Below are 18,781 nucleotides of genomic sequence, written 5' to 3'. Positions count from 1 at the left end.
TGCGCCATTTTACTATGCATAAAGGTTGTCCGGGAATGAACTGGATGTTTCATGTGACAATTGTGAAGAACAGTTCATGGTATATTAGTCCTGGAGATGTTATCAATGTGCTTGTTCATGTTTTATGTATTCTAGACTGTAGCGTATTATCATTATTACTATATAGAGAATTTCTTGACATCGTACCATTCATCTCCGCTGCTGTGATTTCAGGTAATGTTTCTGGCATTGACACTGCTGACCTAAGCAACAGTGAAAAATCGCATCACAGAAAGAAGAATAAAGACCATCGAAGAGTTAATTTCATCCAGAGGAACATTGAGGTGTGTGCCCGCTAGAGACAACTCCTGTCTTGTGGGTATTACTTTTAGCTGTAATTTTTCCATACGCGTTGGATTAAAGGGATTATGCCACAAGTTATTGAGTATGGAGGAGTTTTACTCCCATTGAGATTGGACCCTCCACTTCATTCATTTCAATGGGATCGCTGGCTGTGTGAAAACCCCCCCTCTTCTCACAATTAAAGGCGGTCCCAGCGGCTGAACACACTGATGAGAAGTTTATCCAATATCTTACTGTCGTGTCATGAGACCTTTCATGTCCTCGGGCACCTGCAGTTTTATATACCTGCAGTGCGCTGAATTCTTATAAATAATATAGGCCGAACCCACCGATTTTGTCAGAACCTGATGGCCATCTAATGTGTATGGGGGTTAGAATCAGGCTGTTGGATTGCAAAATACCTGATCCTTCTTATGTTCTCAAGGGAGATCTTGTAAGCCACCAACCAAGGAGTCTGAGAGCAGCTTTCTACCCCTCTATTCAGCATATAGGTCTGATCGGCCAAGCATGCATGTAGGATAGGCATAGCTGTCCATTTGGTCAATGGGTATCTGAAGCATTTAGCCAGCTTATTATTTGGGGGTAGAATATATTGGGAAAACAAATACCAAGGCAAAAAATGGCACCATAATGGTGGTCTATTTTTTCCGACTCCCCTGTTGATATAGAACACTGGTCTTTTAAAGGGATCCTATCATTGGATCCCCTTTTTTTCTCGCTAACATGTAGGAATAGCCTTAAGAAAGGTTATTCCTCTCCTACCTTTTAGATGTCTTCTCCGCGCCGCCGTTCGGTAGAAATCCGGGTTTTCTTCTGTATGCAAATGAGTTCTCTCGCAGCACTGGGGGCATTTCCAATGCTGCGAGAGAACTCTCCAGCACCGCCTCCATCTTCTTCTGGAACGGCCTCTCCTTGTGTCTTCTTCCGTCCTGGGTTTTAATCTTCTAGGCCTCAGGCAGAGCCAACTACGGATGCCCAGGCTACAAGAAAATGGCCGCTTACACTAGCTTACTGTGTAAGCGGCCATTTTCTTGTGGCCAGGGTTTGCCCGAGGTCCGATGGCAGAGCCCACTGCGGACACCCAGCAACTGTTGAGTGCTGCAGCCTTTTCCCAAGCACTGCACTGGGCATAGTATAGCAGCAGTGTTTGGTATTTACTTGCCGTAAATGGGATTGAGCAGCAAATACGTCAGGTGACTCCCTAGCACCGCAACCTCTTCAGACAGCTGATCGATAGGCTTGACAAGTGTCTGATTCCTGACAATATGATACTGATGACCTATCCTAAGGATATGTTATCAAGATTACATTTCTGGAAAAAAACTGTAACAATCTTTCATATAAAATGAGTAGTTCCATTAGACACGAGAGCTGTATTCTTTCTTCTTGAACACAATGGTGAAGCTTTATCATCCTTTTAGGCTAGAAAATTCGAAAAAAAAGGTTTGCAAAGACCAAAAATGTAGAAAATGATAGTTTATGCCGCCTTCAACACTTTCCGCAAAGGGGACATAGTACGGGTTGGGCCATTGACCTTGGCAAATCATCATTCTCTACAGTTTTCTGACATAAATGGTGGTCATTATAGGGGCACGGATTATCGGAGGCACGGGAAGTGTATAAGGCATATCAAGATTGGCTAAGAAAACACCAGTCTCCATAAATCATCCCCTACGTCTATATATGTAGACGCTATACCAAACCACAGCTGCCTGTGATATATACTATTGTGAATGTTATAAATCTATTTTTCCAGAGATGTGGCTATAAGACATATAGATGTACCTGGGCCTCATAAGGTCAGAGTCACGTTTATGACTAATTGACCAATAATCCCGAGTAACTGTCGTTGTCCTAATTACCGTATATACTCGAGTATAAGCCGACCCGAATATAAGCCGAGGCCCCCAATTTTACCACGAAAAACTAGGAAAACTTATTGACTCGAGTATAAGCCGAGGGGGGGATATGCAGCAGCTACTGGAAAATTTCAAAAATTAAAATGGTCGGAGTTTTTGGGTGCAGTAGGTGCTGGGGAAGGGGAGGGGGTGTTATGGTTGTCTGTCTGCCCCTTCCCTGAGCTTGAGGACTGGAGTTTTTTCTTCCCCCCCCCACTTGGAATTCAGCCTGGCTGAACATAGGGTATCTGCAGTGCTCCTATTAACCCCTTCCTGATGGAACAGGAGCACTGCAGATCCCCTATATTCAGTAGACCGGGCACTGTCAGACACAGGGATACCTAATGTGTATGTGTTTCACTGTAATTTTCTACTTTTGTATGTATTCTAGGGAAAGTGAGAGTGATTTAGAACTTTTATTTTTTAATTTTTTTTAAATCCTCTTTTTTTTTTTTTCACTATTTTATGGGAGATTCTATACATTAATATTGTGGCTGGTCATAGACCCACCTTCCTAAAAAAAAAAAAAATTTGCTGACTCGAGTATAAGCCGAGGGGGGCTTTTTCAGCACAAAAACTGGGCTGAAAAATTCGGCTTATACTCCAGTATATACGGTAATTAGGCTGAGCGCCAGGCGGTAAAGAAGTCACTCCACTCTGTATTGGTAATCGTTCTTTTCTCAACCAAAGAATGTGTGCTGACGCACTTTTTATTGAGACCACGGGGGTTACATAGTAGCAGAGAAAGGAAGTGATATAACAACAACGTAAGTTTTCATATTCATTCCTGATTGGTGCCATGTATAGCTGGCTGCTCCAGGTTCTGCATGGTGACCTTGGGGAGCTGTCTTGTGGCAGCAAGCCAAACATTTGGTTTTTTTGCACCCATCGTGGATAAAGGCGCCATCTTATCATATAACAATATACCAGTTTCAAGCTTAAGCAACTATATCTAGCGTTCAGCTTTTAAGGATAACAATGTTTTTCATACATTACATGATTATAACCTTCACAGGCCTAAGGGATTCCAAAGGTCTCCCTGCCACATAAGAAGACACTAAGTAGTTTAGGGGCCTTTTATAGATTTTGCATTGGGCCCCATGAATTTGTAGTTACGCCTGTGTCCTCATACAATGCACCTTTATAATTGTCATCTATAACTTCCACAACATGTTGGATGCATTACTATGGTAATGTGGCCAGAGTCTTCTATAGAAAATGGACAACTCCCTATAATTTGGGCTTTCCTCCTTGAGGTCAATGAGTTCTGTGGAACACATTCTAGATGTTTCATCACGTGGGTTCTTGTGGTTGCACAAGGCCTATCTCTATTATTACCACGCGTCGTAGTCTTCCCCATGTAGTAGAAAGACGTCCTATGTGTCAGAAGAGTTTGTGGAGCTGCCCGATGGTTCCACGCCCTGTAGTTGTCGGGAAGCTGATCTGGTTAGCACTCCTGCTAAATGTGATGTAAAAGCTTGTTATGTTTGGCAGCGCTGGGCATGACCACTCGCATGGAGCCAGGCCCTAATGAGATCTGACGGACTGTTTATATTACAGCTAGTGAAAGACGCCGGGTCCCATGTCCTTCTAATGGACGACGAAAAGCTACGGCTGGAGCAGCTGTTGGGGGATGTTCAAGATAGCTGCAGTGATGATGACATCATGGTGAGTGCTAGGCTTAAGTGCTGCAATTTTATTAAGTGCCACATTACAGCATCTATATAGTAGGAAAAGAAGGAACCGATCCAAACCATCATAATCACTGCTGTATGGATGGATTATTCCACCATGTAATAATGGCACCAGTACCCCTGTTACCACCACAGCTGTGACATGTGTCATGGAGACCGGTGCAAGAATGATCGATGTTGTATATATCTATTCCTCCAGTTATCTATCTATCTATCTATCTATCTATCTATCTATCTATCTATCTATCTATCTCATATCTATCTGCGTCTATCATATCTATCTATCTATCTATCTATCTATCTATCTATCTATCTCCTATCTATCTATCTATCTCCTATCTATCTATCTATCTATCTATCTCCTATCTATCTATCTATCTATCTCCTATCTATCTATCTATCTATCTATCTATCTATCTCATATCTATCTGCGTCTATCATATCTATCTATCTATCTATCTATCTATCTATCTCCTATCTATCTATCTATCTATCTATCTATCTATCTATCTATCTCCTATCTATCTATCTATCTATCTATCTATCTATCTATCTATCTCCTATCTATCTATCTATCTATCTATCTATCTCCTATCTATCTATCTATCTATCTATCTATCTATCTATCTATCTATCTATCTCTGGGGTCAGGAACCTTTTTGGCTGAGAGAGCCATGAACGCCACATATTTTTGCAGCCATCAAAAGAGCCACATCTAGCTTGCGAGCCATATGTTCCCAACCCCTGGTCTATCTGGTATAGTTATGATTATGCGGATGGGCATCCGGTGTGCGGGCATGGCTACAGACTGTAAGCTTTGGGCAGATACATGCAAGATGCAAGGGAGGTAATTTAGTTGCAACTATAGTGATCCTTGTAGAACATGATAGGGCCCTAGGAAACATCTCATCAGATCTCAGAATCCTGAACCTTCCTCAGTCTGAGAAGCATAAAGTGAAACATTGTCTTATTACTCTCAATATAAGAGTGAAATCTTCTTTCTTATTATACGTGATTTCTGTCCATGGATTGTGCATGTATGTATTTTATAGGCCAGCGTTTCTCTTTGGCTTGTGCCTGGTGAAGGCTATACTCCACAACCTGGTGACCTCGATAAGCTGGCGAAAATAGAAGCAGAACTGCAGATGCTATCCTGCACTCCAGACCCTGATGTCACCAATGATGACGAACCTGAGATGGTGCTCCAGGAGTCTAAACAGGTAAACTGGGCTCTAGTTGGTGGGCTTCATACTAGTATTAATTTTGGGGTTATGTTGGGACACGTTACTGAAGACCTTTTGTGAGCACTCCCTGCTGTTTCCATATTGACTCACCATCATCAAGTAACGCTGCAATGTCTTGTAAATACTGTCCAAGAATGTTGTAAAACCGACCACAAGGTAGAGGCAGAAGTCAGATGAGTTTAGGGGGATCATATGGAAAGCCCCTGACGGGTGCACCAAAAAAAAAAAATATTCAAGACACAACTTTAAAAACAATTTTTCATTGAAGTTTTATAGCAAGAAGTCAATAATGCAGACCTAGCAGCAAATAAGTCACACGCAAAGTCAGTGAAGCAGAATCTATGACTGTATCATGTGACCGATACATAGAAAGACACTTAGATATAATAGGACACGGGGACGCTATTTGTGGTTATTACTTTGGGCAGGAACCCATGCATAAGCCCTGAATCAAATAATTTACCCTGTCATAAAAACTAATGGAAATATAATAGCATATTTCTGAATAATACAGTATACACGATCAAACAATACTGTCTATGACTGTATAGAACTCATATGAAGACCATTATAACCTATAATAGCACCATGCAGTACCCATATAGTGCTCAGGCATAATAGCACTCTGTATAACATGCTGTAGACCTTATGTAAGTGAATATCTGGCCCAGATCACCATGAAGACTCCTCCCGCTCACCACATCGATGCAGAATTTGCTGCCCCCCTTAGTGCACTATACCGTTATAGTGGTCATAAGCCTACTGGTCTCCTTTGTCTTCAAATGTAATAGCGCCCCCAACACAGTAATAGTGCTCGCTACACAGTATACCTTATAGTACTTCCACCTAGTATTGGTGTACTCTTCATGCCTCTCACTCAGTAGGGGGCACTCTCACAGTAATGGTGCTCCTTAGTATACCAATTCCCAATGGAAATCAATTTGTGGCCCTCATTTAGTTAGGCCGGGTTGACACGGGGTATTTTAGTCAGGATTTTGAGGCCATATCAATGCGAACCAGTGAGTTCTTTTTTCCGGGAGCCGTTTGTTCCGGCTCGCAGAAGAAAGAACGGACATGATCATTCTTCAGGCGGAGATGCTCCCTCCTCCCGACTAGGCCCATTGATTTGCGATTAATCCGGAGCGGAGTGTGCGACTGAATGTGGGTGCACTGCACTGGCATCCAGTCGCAGCTACCCGTGTTTTGGTTCTGACCAAAAAACCCGTGTGAACCCGGCCTTATAGTGTTATCTTGGGCCCCTCATTCAGTAATGGTGTCTCTTTACTTTTTCTTATTCATTAGTAGAGATGAGCGAACACTGTTCGGATCAGCCGATCCGAACAGCACGCACCCATAGAAATGAATGGAAGCACCTGTGACGCTGACTTTGCCGGCGGCCGGCCGGCGTCACAGGTGCTTCCATTCATTTCTATGGGTGCGTGCTGTTCGGATCGGCTGATCCGAACATTGTTCGCTCATCTCTATTCATTAGGTCTCATGCACACGACTAAGAATCGAGTGTAGCATCCAACATGGAGCAGAGTATGCAGCAGAATACACTCGGAGTGTCATTCGAGTACACGCCATGATGTACTGACCTCTATGAGTGTTTCCAATGTGTTTTGTTCTGATGACTCAGAGCAGGATAAGACCTACTCTAGATTCTTCGGAACAGGACACCAAACTCCCTCTTGGAGGAGTATCAGCCTGTACACTTGGTGGTGTACATTAGGCCTTAATGGTGTCCCCTTATTTAATATAAATGCTCCCTGTGGACCCCTCATTCAGTAGTGGTGTCCCCCACACAAGAACAGTGAGCCATTAAATAATAAAACTGACACACACCTACCCCACTCCCCTCAATAGGTAGCATTGCTCACGTATTAGGCCTGCAGCCTATGAGACATCTGGATAGGATACCATGTGATGCAGTGTATCGCACCGCGCTGGAATCCCATCCTATGTCTCATAAAATGCAGACCTGAAGTGTGCGCTCGCCTTTGAGAGTGTTCGCTAGACTATTTTTACTCATTCTGTCATAGTGTTGATATCACTTGCAGAGAGATCTGGATCCATGCAGGCGTTTTCATCAGGGGGTCTCAGACACCACAGAAATACATAAAGAAAGTTCTGTACCGCACATACGTCGTAGACCAGATTACTGGGGAAGTGTTAGATACCAGACGGCCGTGCTTTACCCCTGCACATAGTTTTCTGAGGAGCTGCGTGGCTACAAATAATATGAGTAATACGTAAACCATCGGACGCGCAGATCCAGACCTCGTCCTGCGTGTAACACTAATCCATACAGATGTCTCTCTGGCAGACGCTGGGGATAATTGACTTGCACAGAAATTATAGGTAATTCTTCTTGCAGGAAGTAAACACGCCAAGCGCTGGCCTGCCAAGTTATATTTAAAGCAATAATGTAAGTCTTATGGGTGTCATTTTGTGGCGAGTACAAGTGTTTCAGAAAAATGACAAAAACATACAATTAACCCTCGCCACATAGGGAGTAATGTGAGACTTCCAGGTTTAGAAGAGTTGATTTATGTCTTTGCGGTTCGGAGGACTCGCGCAGCTTACAGCTCTAAATAAAATCCTCATCAAAGGCGCATATTATGTTCAACAAGGAGGCTGGACATGGATATTATCTCCGCATTGTTTTCCAGCTCGTTGGATTTCCTTACAGATGTCTAATCCAAAGTGGAAATGCAGTCTTATGAAGGCAGTCCCGTCCATGTGCTTTATTAGGACACATGGACGTTATGGAGGTGGTCTAACCACTTGGGGTTCTGCCTCTGAAGAAGGGCAACTCCGTGCAAATGACTCCCATTTTGGCAATATGAGGCCACCCTTGTAGTACACAGTCCAGTCACATTAATGTCACCACCTGTCAAAATCCAGAATAACCACCTTTGGCAGAGCGGACCGCTGCGAGACGTGCAGGAAGAGAGGGGATGTTGTGATGATGTCACTGGGATGTTGAGCCATGCCGACTCCAGTGCCGTGGCCAGCTGCGCTAGGTTACGCGGTTGATCATCCATGGCGTGAACAACCCGATTGAGGTGGTCCCACAGATTCTCGATTGGGTTCAAGTCCGGGGAATTTGCTGGCCAAGGGAGAACGGTAAACTCATCCTGGTGCTCCTCCAACCACACACGTACACTGCGAGCTTTATGACATGTCGCATTGTCCTGCTGGTAGATGCCATCATCCTGAGAAAAAACAATTGGCATGTAGGAGTGAACATGGTCGGCAAGGATAAATGCATACTTGTGTTGATCCATCGTGCCTTCCACAATGATGAGTGCACCTAGATGGCTGATGACACGCGCCTTCTGCCATTGGTTATTTAACGTTGACGTCAAAAGTAGGAGCTGGTCACATTAATATGACTAGACTGAGTATAACGATGGTTAATTCATTGGAATAGCCTATGCACAGGCCTGGAATTTAGAGAGGAGACATGTTGGGAGACATCCTCAAATTTCACTTTACCTTCCACCACGTGAACGACCCTTACAAAGAGGTTTATGTCCCAAGTATAATGTCCCCTGTCTCAGTGTTGTCATAGAAAGAGTGACCTCATGGCGACCAAACAATACCAACCTTTTTAGTTTTTTTTTTCCCCAAACGTAGATAACAAATCAAAGAGTCCAATTGATTGATATAAATCATAAATGAGAAATAGCAGAGCACAGGGTCAGGAATTGTCAGAGGGAAATGTACGCTTTGTCAAGCCTTCTTGTTACTTTCAAGGGACTGGCAAAGAAGTAAACCAAAATGATAAGACTTTTTACTATGGATTAAAGTCCGATCCCACCAGGGCTTTGGAATGGGGAGGCCAAACTACCAACACCTCTGTTCTTCCACAGCGCAACTTCAATTTCTGCTTCGACTCCTTCATGAATGGCTGATATCCATGGTCAGTGAGAAGCTGTAGGCCTTGTTCACACGAGGCACGGGACCGCGTGTTTTGGAAGAATTGAACCAAAATGTGCCTGCCTTCCGACAGTCGCAGCTTCCCGTCCTGGAATAGGCCCTAATGAATGAGTCTAGTCCGTAGGGTGTTGCCGTGAGGCGGACGCCGGGGCTGAATCAGCCGCGGAATCCGCCTGAAGAAAGGACAGCTCGCTTCTTTTTTCCGTGAGCAGGAACATACCACTCACGGAAAAAAGGAAGTTAGAGGTCTACATAGACCTCCATTGTGAGGGGGCGGATTCTGAGGTGGATTTGGCGTCAGAATTCGCCCCCTCTTACCCTGTATGAGCCATTAAAATCCTCTAATTCGCACAAAAATCTGTGACTGAATTCCTAAGAAAAAAATATATAAAATTACACATTTAATAACGTATGTCTTCCGGGCACCGCTGTAGGCAATAACTGGCTTCAGCAGTCACATATTTGACACCACAGTACCCAGCATGTGACAGCCGAGGCTGCATTGGCTATCTAGGGGTTGACGACTGGGGTAGGTGAGTACCTCTTTTTTTTTTTTTTTATTTTACTCCCCATCCTGACCCCACGCTTTAGCCCCAAGTTGGTTTGGCACTGTACTAGCAGCATATAAAAGGTAAAAGCAAGCCTGCCAAGCCATCACTCGGGTTGCGGTATTATTACAGTTTTATATGGCCACTATTGTGAGCTATATCGCATATGATGTACATTATACATGTATCTGAGATAGCGGCACATTTTATGTCCTGGCTCCTATCATTCACATGCGGTATAATGAAGACCAGACACCGGTGTGTTTTCTATTATATTGGGAGTATTAGTGAGGCTCAGGTATCGCTGTTATGTGCGGCATTAAAACACTGGCAGCTTTATTGATTCTTTCCAAATGGATGTGGATTACACAGCAGCACAATCTATTATATGTGCCTATCTATCTCAGGGGTAAAGATGGGGTCTTCCTGGTTCACATTTAATTTTCAGGAGACTGTATAAGATCTATGTATTGCCATAAACTTGACATATAGTGTATATATAACTAATATAATGCATGTCTCCTGCTTTGTTGGAGTCTGTAAATCACGATATTGACTCAACCCTGGCACTGACTACTTTTAAGAGCATACACAGGGGTTATAAGAAGCAGGTTGACCTTTGGTGGACCTACTAGAATAAATAAGAGATGTTCTTACATTGCACTTCTCTGCATTGGGTAATCCCTTCTTGGTAGGAAGTATTCAGTTTCCCTGCAGTGCCACCACTGGAGAAATGAAGTATTACACAGTGTCCTTTAACGTCAATGGTTTGTCTGTGTCATGCAGGACAGTAGGGATCCTCCAAAGTGGGCGCTCTCCACTGGTCGGTCATTGACACTGAGCATTGGTAGCCGCCCACTTGCCAGTTTACTAGCATTGGGGCTCATAAACTAATACGTGTGAGACAATGGCGGCGGATAGGAAAAAATAGCTAGTATCAGAACACATGATAGTTCCTTTCTAATATGATGTTATACAGGTTAAATGCACATAATAATGTCAGCGGTGGAAAAGGAATCAGCGGATTTAACCCTTTGCTAGACGTACATTGACTCTAAACGTTACGGGGACCGCCTTTTCGCTCTGCAATGGTGTAACGGTACGTCACTGCAGAGGTTGCAGCTGCCCCAGATTAGGAAGTGACAGCTGGACTCACCAGAGAGAAGGAAGGAATAGTTTATTACCTTCCCTGCTTTCCTTATTGTTGTATACAGATGCTCCTTAGTGATGTGTATTCAGATATGGAAGCCAACTTGGCAGTCCCATGATCAGCAGGTGTTGGGGAGCTGCTGCAATGGTTGCTGGGTCTCAAAGGGCCAAGATCAACTCAGGAGTACGTATTAAGAATTTATTATTGAAATGCTCCCCAAAGGTATATTATTATTATTATTTTTTAAAAAAAGGCAAAAACCTGTGTTGCCTATACAAAGATGGAGGAAGAGAAGAGACAAATAAAGTAATAGAGAGGGGAAGTAATTAATAAAAAAAAACAGACACTTTTCTACTTTTTAAAATTTTTTCCCAGTTAACAAAAAAAATTGTACCCAATCATGGAACAAGGATAACGACTCGGTCATGAAGTGGTTAAAGGCGCTTACCCGCTAACAAAATGTATCCTTTCCTAACAGGATAGGGGCTAAGTATATGACTATGGCAGCAGGATCGTCTGGCTGTTTTATGTGTATGGGGCCCCCATAACTAAATAAGTCCTTTTTCACATCTGCGTTGGACCCCCCCCCCCGAACAGAATCCCAAACACAACTGCAAGCGATGTGCCAGCGAAAGCACACGGACCCCATAGACTATAATGGGGTCCGTGTTCTTGCTGCCAGATCTCCGCAGGGATCATGCAGACAGGAAAATCTACTTTCCTGCCCACATGATTCGTGCGGGCAACACGCGGCAAGCACACGGACACCATTATAGTCTATGGGATTCGTGTGCTTTTACTGCACAGCACTTGTAATTGCGTTTGGTATTCCGTTCAGGGAGGCCCCGTGCGGACTGAATACCAATGCAGATGTAAACTAAGCATAAAAAATTCTTCATGCTCAATTTTTTTTTTTTTTTTTATTCTCAAAGTTAAGAAAGTCAATGCCAGAGGTGTTTAGTAGCAGCTTACTCTCCCCTATAAAATAAAAACATACATATGTCTGTTACCAATTGAAAATGTAATGGGCATCCTTAGGTTATGCTCATGATAGCAATAACCATTAGGTAAAGTGACTAAAACTGATATAAAAAATGACTTCCGGTATATATAGCTGGGGGTGGTGACAACCGAGGTGAAGGGGGTGCCAAGAAGCAAAATCTGAGGAGGTCCAAGAGACCGAAACAGCGCTGTCCAATCTGTTCCTTTTGGAATAGAAATACTAATTTGGCAATTAAATCCGCATCATGTTAGTAGGCTTATTAACTGAGTCATGCATGATGTTAAGGGGGCTGCCCCTAGAGGGCGGCGTACAGAGTGCACTGTTCTCCTAATTACATCCTGGAGAACAGATTTGCATATTTTCGTCTGTGTACTAAGCCTTTGCTACCGGTGAAGGGAAACCTAGCTACAACTCAGATGGATATTATCGGATATCATATTGAAATGTAGGGGTTAAGTGTCTGTAATGGGACATCTCCTTTAAAAGCTGAAGCTAAACAGATGACACCCATCAAAAACGGAGGCCGCCTCAGGTTCCTATCCAAAATACAGGGAACTGTGACTGGATGCTGGTGCAGCCACTCCCGATTAGGCCCAAAGAACGGGCCTAGTCTAGAAGAGGGAGTATCTTCAGGCGGATTCGCCTGAAGAATGAGCATGTCCCGGCTCCTAGAAAAAAGAACTGACCGTCTCCCATTGATTTCAATGGGAGCCGTCTTTTTGGTCAGGATTTTGAGGCGAATTCGGCCTCAAAATCCTAAACCAAAAAACTTTGTGTGAACTGGAGCTGGATTAATACCCTAGTGACAATGGTGCCGAATGAAGTCAATGATTTAGAGACGGAGACCAACACATCTCTTCCATGTGCTTATTTTGACTTTTGCCTTACATAGTAGATTTCTATCGAGTTGTCTGACTGTATATAGGGTTAGTGATAGCCTCCAGCTTACCCATCATCGTAGCGGGCTATTCTTTCTTACCAGGCTCCTAAAATCCTGTAAACTGGACCCGGCAGCTATATCACTCTGCACAGCGCAGGAGAAGAATGTCTGTGTATTCCTCCCCCCCTCCATGTGAATAGAGGTATTCAGCCCTGCCGGAGAATAGACAGAATGTGATACATCTCCTGGCTGCAGGTAAAGGGAGACGTTGGGAGGAGGAGGTCTGTCTGTTTTCCCTGGTCTCAGGGCTGAATAGCATTATTCACGTGTATAATGCAGGAATACACTTCTACTTCTGCAATGTGTGTAGCCATAGACCTGCGGATTATAATTACAATTACTTTCCACTAACAGAGAAATCCTTAAAGGGATGCAGAGATGGCAATTGGATCTGTGCCCTGCTGTGTAAAGGAGCCAAAAAGTCCATCTGCCACATAAGACGACACGATAGATACACATTTTACGTTAAGGCCCAGAAGCCTAAGTAAAGTACATGTATGCAGACATATAAGACCAGTTCCAAGTCTGTGTTTGCCCTCTGGTATTTGCCTTGTTTCCGTAACGTACCAGTGGTCCTGAGCTGTCCCTATTTTCTTTTTGTTACATGTTTGTCCTATGCCCTCCCCATCCCATTAGTTGTCCCTCTGTCCTTCCAGGAGGGGTCGCTTGCTGTGGCCAGTGCTGTTGAAGAGACAAAGTAGCCACCAGGGCTGTTGAGGTGTCAGATACAGGCCGCCCTAGCACGTGACGCAGGTGTCGCTGACGGGTCATCTCATTCAGTCTCCACTCAAACTGAGCATTAATTGCACCCCGACACAGTCCACGCACCTCAAATACACGCTGCCACCACTACTGTCTTTGGGATCAGCAGAAACCTCACTCACATATACAGGCATCACCGGCAAAAACACCTCAAAAAGGTAACGGATGCATAGAGCAACACAGAGTAACATTACATTTAACTATTTAATACCCAATACCGATAAGGATTTGTGTTATATATATATATGAAAAGATGACACAATAACACAAGATAAATGGGATAAAAACAGAATAATACTTAAACATCTTTGTACCAGGTGCTTGGAAATCCTCTTAAAGAGGACTTCTCATGGATTTGGGCACAGGCAGTTTTATATACTGCTGGAAAGCCGACAGCGCGCTGAATTCAGCGCACTGTCGGCTTTCCCGATCTGTGCCCCGAGTGAAGAGCTAAGTGCCAGTACCGTAGTGCTTTACAGTCAGAAGGACATTCTTGACAATCTATCAGGAACGTCCTTCTTCACAGCAGTGCCTATCGCGCAGTACAGTGTGAGCGGGGAGGAACGCCCCCTCCCCTCCTGATATTACTCATCTATGGGTGAGCACTGTGAGCAGAGGGAGGGGGCGTTCTTCCCCGCTCACACTGTACAGCGCGATAGGCGCCTGCTGTGGAGAAGGACCCTAAATTAATCCCTAAATTAAACCCCCTTCCCCCATCTAACTTCTATTTGACTTTGTTTTTTTTTAATGTACGGTATATTTACCTATATACCTGGGGATCGCCCCTGATACATTTTCTGATGATCCAGTGATGTTTCGTTACCGCATTTACCGAAACAAAGCATCACCAATACTCCACCTTTACTACCTCTGTCCCCATCATACTTATCTATGTTCAGTCTTGTGGCATGAAGTGTCACTTCTTCTGTTTCTGCCGGCGCTTGTTCAATAAAGCTTTATTGTACAGTTGTTGGCAGAAGTGAAGAGCGCATATCACGCATGCGCAAGAAGTCCCAGAAGAAGATTCCAGCAAGACCGAAACTGATCTCCATCTGCAGCTGCCCGATTTTGCAGGGCTACTGCTTATCTTTCTCACTGCAGAAACAACGCAGGAGGCAAATACGGGTATTTAGTGTCGCTGGCACGCTGGGAGCATTCTCCCTGACAGCGGGGTTACACTGTAGCTGGTACTTTAGGGTGCAACTCTAACAGGCACTAAACAGGAAGCACTCTGACTGGCACTGTTTGGCAGAGGCAAGTTCCAGCTCTGTATGAAACACTAGGGGGAGCACTGGCACTGTAGGGGGTCACACTGACAGCAATAGTCCGTGACAGCCATCTAGCTCCCTCTTCCACAAGAGCACATCGCCGGCAGCCTTGTACGTCTATCTTGCCGCGAAACCCCCTGGCGACTCCTAATATTTTTTTTCTAATTTACAGTAAGTGACCATTATTCTGTATATATTAACCTATTATTCAGCCATTTGTGAATTATTTTCTTCTCCCACACAGAGAATTTGGAAAGGAAATAAAAACCAGAGGTTCCTGCGGGTGCAGCTACTAGATGATGAATGAGTCCATATGATGAATGAGGCGATTCAGGAGTGCGTGAAAATAATAAAACTTCACAGGAATGAATGCTAGACATCATAAGACTACACAGTACAGGCTTCATTTTATAAGACTATACAGTATAGAAAACGCTGCGCGTAATAAGTTCTGTTCCATCCGCAGTCACAGTAAATACTGGGTGACTACTTCTGGTTGCCATAAAAATTGTCACCCTGCTTTCTGTGGACCCCGGATAGCATATAAAGATGGGAAATGGGGAACTTCAAAAGAACCGATATGTGCCTGGTGAATCAAGATAAGGAGTGCTAATGTCTGCCATCTAGAAGACCCTTAGGTTAAGATCACATGGGGTATTTCGGACCAGAACCTGAGGTGGAGGCCGCCTCAGGTTCTGATCCAAAATATGGGTAGTCGCGACTGAATGCTGGTGCAGATTAGGCCCAATGAATGGGCCTAGTTGGGAGGAGGGAGTGTCTTCAGGCAGAATCGCGAGGTGAAACGGGCTGAAGAATGAGCATCTCGCTTCTTTTTCCGGAACAAACCAGCTCCCAGAAAAAAACACCTGACTGGCGATCATTCACCTTAAAGGGAGTGTGTCACCAGAACCCATTATATCAACTCAACCACCCAGATAGATAGGTTAGGGTCACCCGAATCAGTGTTTCCTCTTGCGTCTCCATTTCTGAGATACTGTTACTTTGTAAATATGTAAATGAGTCATTTAAAGTGGACCTTTCAGGTCGTCCTGCACATGCGGTTTTATATACCATTAGAAAGCTGCCAGTGAGCTGAATTCGGAACATTGTCGGCTTTCCAGTTATGTGTCCCCGGGCTGGAGATATTGGTGCCGTTAGTTTCGATACTCATGCCTGCCCACTGTCAGAAGGGCGTTCCTGACAGTCTAGCTGGGCTGTGAGGAACGCATCTCCTGACTGTACTCATCCATAGCCCTGTATGGTCAGAGGGGCGTTCCTTACCGCCCAGGGATGACGAAGAGCTGTGAGGAATGCCCCCCAGTGCTAGTCTATGGATGAGTACTGTTAGGAGGGGCGTTCCTCACACCCCAGCTAGACTGTCAGGAACTGCCTTCTGACATTGGGCAGAGATTGGTGCGAAACTAATAACTCCAGCCCCGGGGCACATAACAGGACAGTTGACAGTGCGTTAAATTCAGCACACTGTTGACTTTCTATTCTAGTGGTATATAAAACCACCTGTACAAGAGGACATGAAAGGTTCTCTTTAAATGAACAATAAGGACGTTGCTTCTTACTTTTGGAGCAGTGACAAGGACCTCATTTATCCAAAGTGTTTATTTATTAAGGGGAGTACACTGTTTGGTTCAGGTGACCCTAACCTATCTATCTGCGGGGCTAGGTTCTGGGAACACCCTTTACTGGACATTCATATCATACATGGATGGCTCAAGATCTTATGGTTAAACATTGGAAGAGTCCACTTCTCTATGGTTTACATGGGTCTGTCTACCTCAGTGATTCCCAACAAGACTGCCATGGAAAACTGTCATGGGGCCACTCTGGCTGGGAGGATCTTCATCCTTTAGGACTTTTTTGTGTTTCAGTAAAAGGTATTTGTTACGGGTGCCCCAATGAGATTTTCGATTTACCAGAAGTGCCCTGAGTCTGGAATGGTTGGGAAACACTGGTCTACCTGCATGCTATATTCTTAATAGTGGTGGTGATATATTGATATATTAATATATTCACTTGAATACTCTACATACTAAGTAGATACACAGTCCAGTCACATTAATGTGACCACCTGTATAATCCAGAATAACCCCCTTTGGCAGAGCGGACGCTGCGAGACGTGCAGGAAGAGAGGGGATGTTGTGATGATGTCACTGGGATGTTGGGCCATGCTGACTCCAGTGCCATGGCCAGCTGCGCTAGGTTACACGGTTGAGAAACCATGGCATGAACAACCCAATCAAGTTGGTCCCACAGATTCTCAATTGGGTTCAAGACTGGGGAATTTGCTGGCCAAGGGAGTACGGTAAACTCATCCTGGTGCTCCTCGAACCACGCATGTACACTGCCAGCTTTATGACACGTCGCATTGTCCTGCTGGTAGATGCCATCCTCCTGAGGAAGAACAATTCACATGTAGGGGTGAACATGGTCCGCAAGGATAGATGCATACTTGTGTGGATCCATCGTGCCTTCCACAACGATGAGTGCACCCAGATGGCTGATGACACGCGCCTTCTGCCATTGGTTATTTAATGTTGACGTCAAAAGTAGGGGCTGGTCACATTAATATGACTGGACTGTGTATATACACCCAAGACATCAACTTAGATCATGCCAAGAACTAATAGGCCATCAATATTGTGAAACTAAAATGACCCCTTTAATAGGGGAGAGAAGCCCTGGACTATTCACTTTCACCCCTGCTGATTCCACATGGTATTTGACAGCCGCTCCATAGGCTGAATACAGGGTGCAGTGCTGGGCACTCACCATTGTCCTCCATTATTATGGGATAACTCTATATATGTATATATGTATATATTGATGCACTTTTTTGCTATACTGCTGTGTACTTCATTACTGTACATTATAAGTACAGCACTGTACCGAACCCCCTCGCATTCATTTTGGTAATAAAATGGAGCTGGTACGCCCTCTAATATCAGTATACCATACTTGGTAGAGCTATGAAGACCATGATGTTGGCCTGGCATGTACTGAAGAGAGGTTTGCATGTCCTGTATGGAATTATTACCCCACTCCTGATGGTCTTGTATACGTGCAGTGTTCTATATAAACATGGCTTCCATGCACAGCTGCTTCTCTAGTAAGACGTCTGGAGAATACAAGCACACATTTACAGGAAGTATGTGAGATGCCGAAGTGACTCATCCAACACATCCTCCATTGTATTATCATCTCTTCACCTCCTTTTCAGGAAGTTTCGACGGTCAAGTTTGGGAACCTGGAGACTGAACCGGGGGAGAAAGTTTTACGTTACACAAAGGAGCTGCGAGAACAGAAGGCACGTCTGAAGGAAATCGAGCAGCGCCTTGAGGACATCCAGAGAAGCAGCAGCTCTATAACATCAGTCTCTGGCTATAGCTCGCTGCTCAGTGAGTCATCTGTCCAGATCTCATAGCATCAACATACGCCCGATCCTCCGCACAATGTCTCTGTGTCTCTCCATGACGAGTAATGGGGCAAGGGGACATGATGTAAAAGTGAGAACGAGACAGACTTTGCATTATATTCCAGGGGTGAACCTGATAATTATTACCAGATCCCTCATTAAAGGCCCATACATTTCACTTATGGAAGAACGGTTCCCTCAGCAAAGTTTCTAGCCCGTATCCAAGAATCACAACTCTATGACTGGGGCATATTGTGCCGTAAAGGGATCCTATCATTGGATACCCTTTTTTTCTGACTAACACGTAGGAATAGCCTTAAGAAAGGCTATTCTTCTCCTACCTTTAGATGTGTTCTCCGAGCCACCGTTCGGTAGAAATCCGGGTTTTCTTCGGTATGCAAATGAGTTCTCTCGCAGCACTGGGGGTGGTCTCCAGCGCTCAAACAGCACTGGGGACGTCCTCAATGCTGCGAGAGAAATCTCCAGTGACGCCTCTATCTTCTTCTGGAGCGCCCTCTCCCTGTGTCTTCTTCTGTCCTGAGTATCAATCTTCTAGG

General features: G+C 44.4%; 1 protein-coding gene across 1 annotated transcript in view; it reads left to right on the top strand.

Annotated features, from left to right (window-relative positions):
* Window positions 1-18,463, top strand: part of FSIP1 (fibrous sheath interacting protein 1) — a 47,013-nt gene extending 28,550 nt beyond the window's left edge. The window contains exons 9-12 of the mRNA XM_075281077.1: window positions 214-323; window positions 3,801-3,908; window positions 4,987-5,154; window positions 18,030-18,463. Of these exons, the coding sequence (XP_075137178.1) occupies window positions 214-323; window positions 3,801-3,908; window positions 4,987-5,154; window positions 18,030-18,233 (590 nt within the window). The 3' untranslated portion in view covers window positions 18,234-18,463. The remainder of the gene's footprint in view (window positions 1-213; window positions 324-3,800; window positions 3,909-4,986; window positions 5,155-18,029) is intronic.
* The last annotated feature ends 318 nt before the right edge of the window (window positions 18,464-18,781 follow it).

This window comes from Leptodactylus fuscus, chromosome 7 (genome assembly GCF_031893055.1).
Source record: "Leptodactylus fuscus isolate aLepFus1 chromosome 7, aLepFus1.hap2, whole genome shotgun sequence".
In the NCBI taxonomy this organism is placed as follows: Eukaryota; Metazoa; Chordata; class Amphibia; order Anura; family Leptodactylidae; genus Leptodactylus; species Leptodactylus fuscus.
The sequence above is the reverse complement of the archived record's forward strand: the minus strand, read 5'-3'. Positions and strand labels throughout refer to the sequence as shown.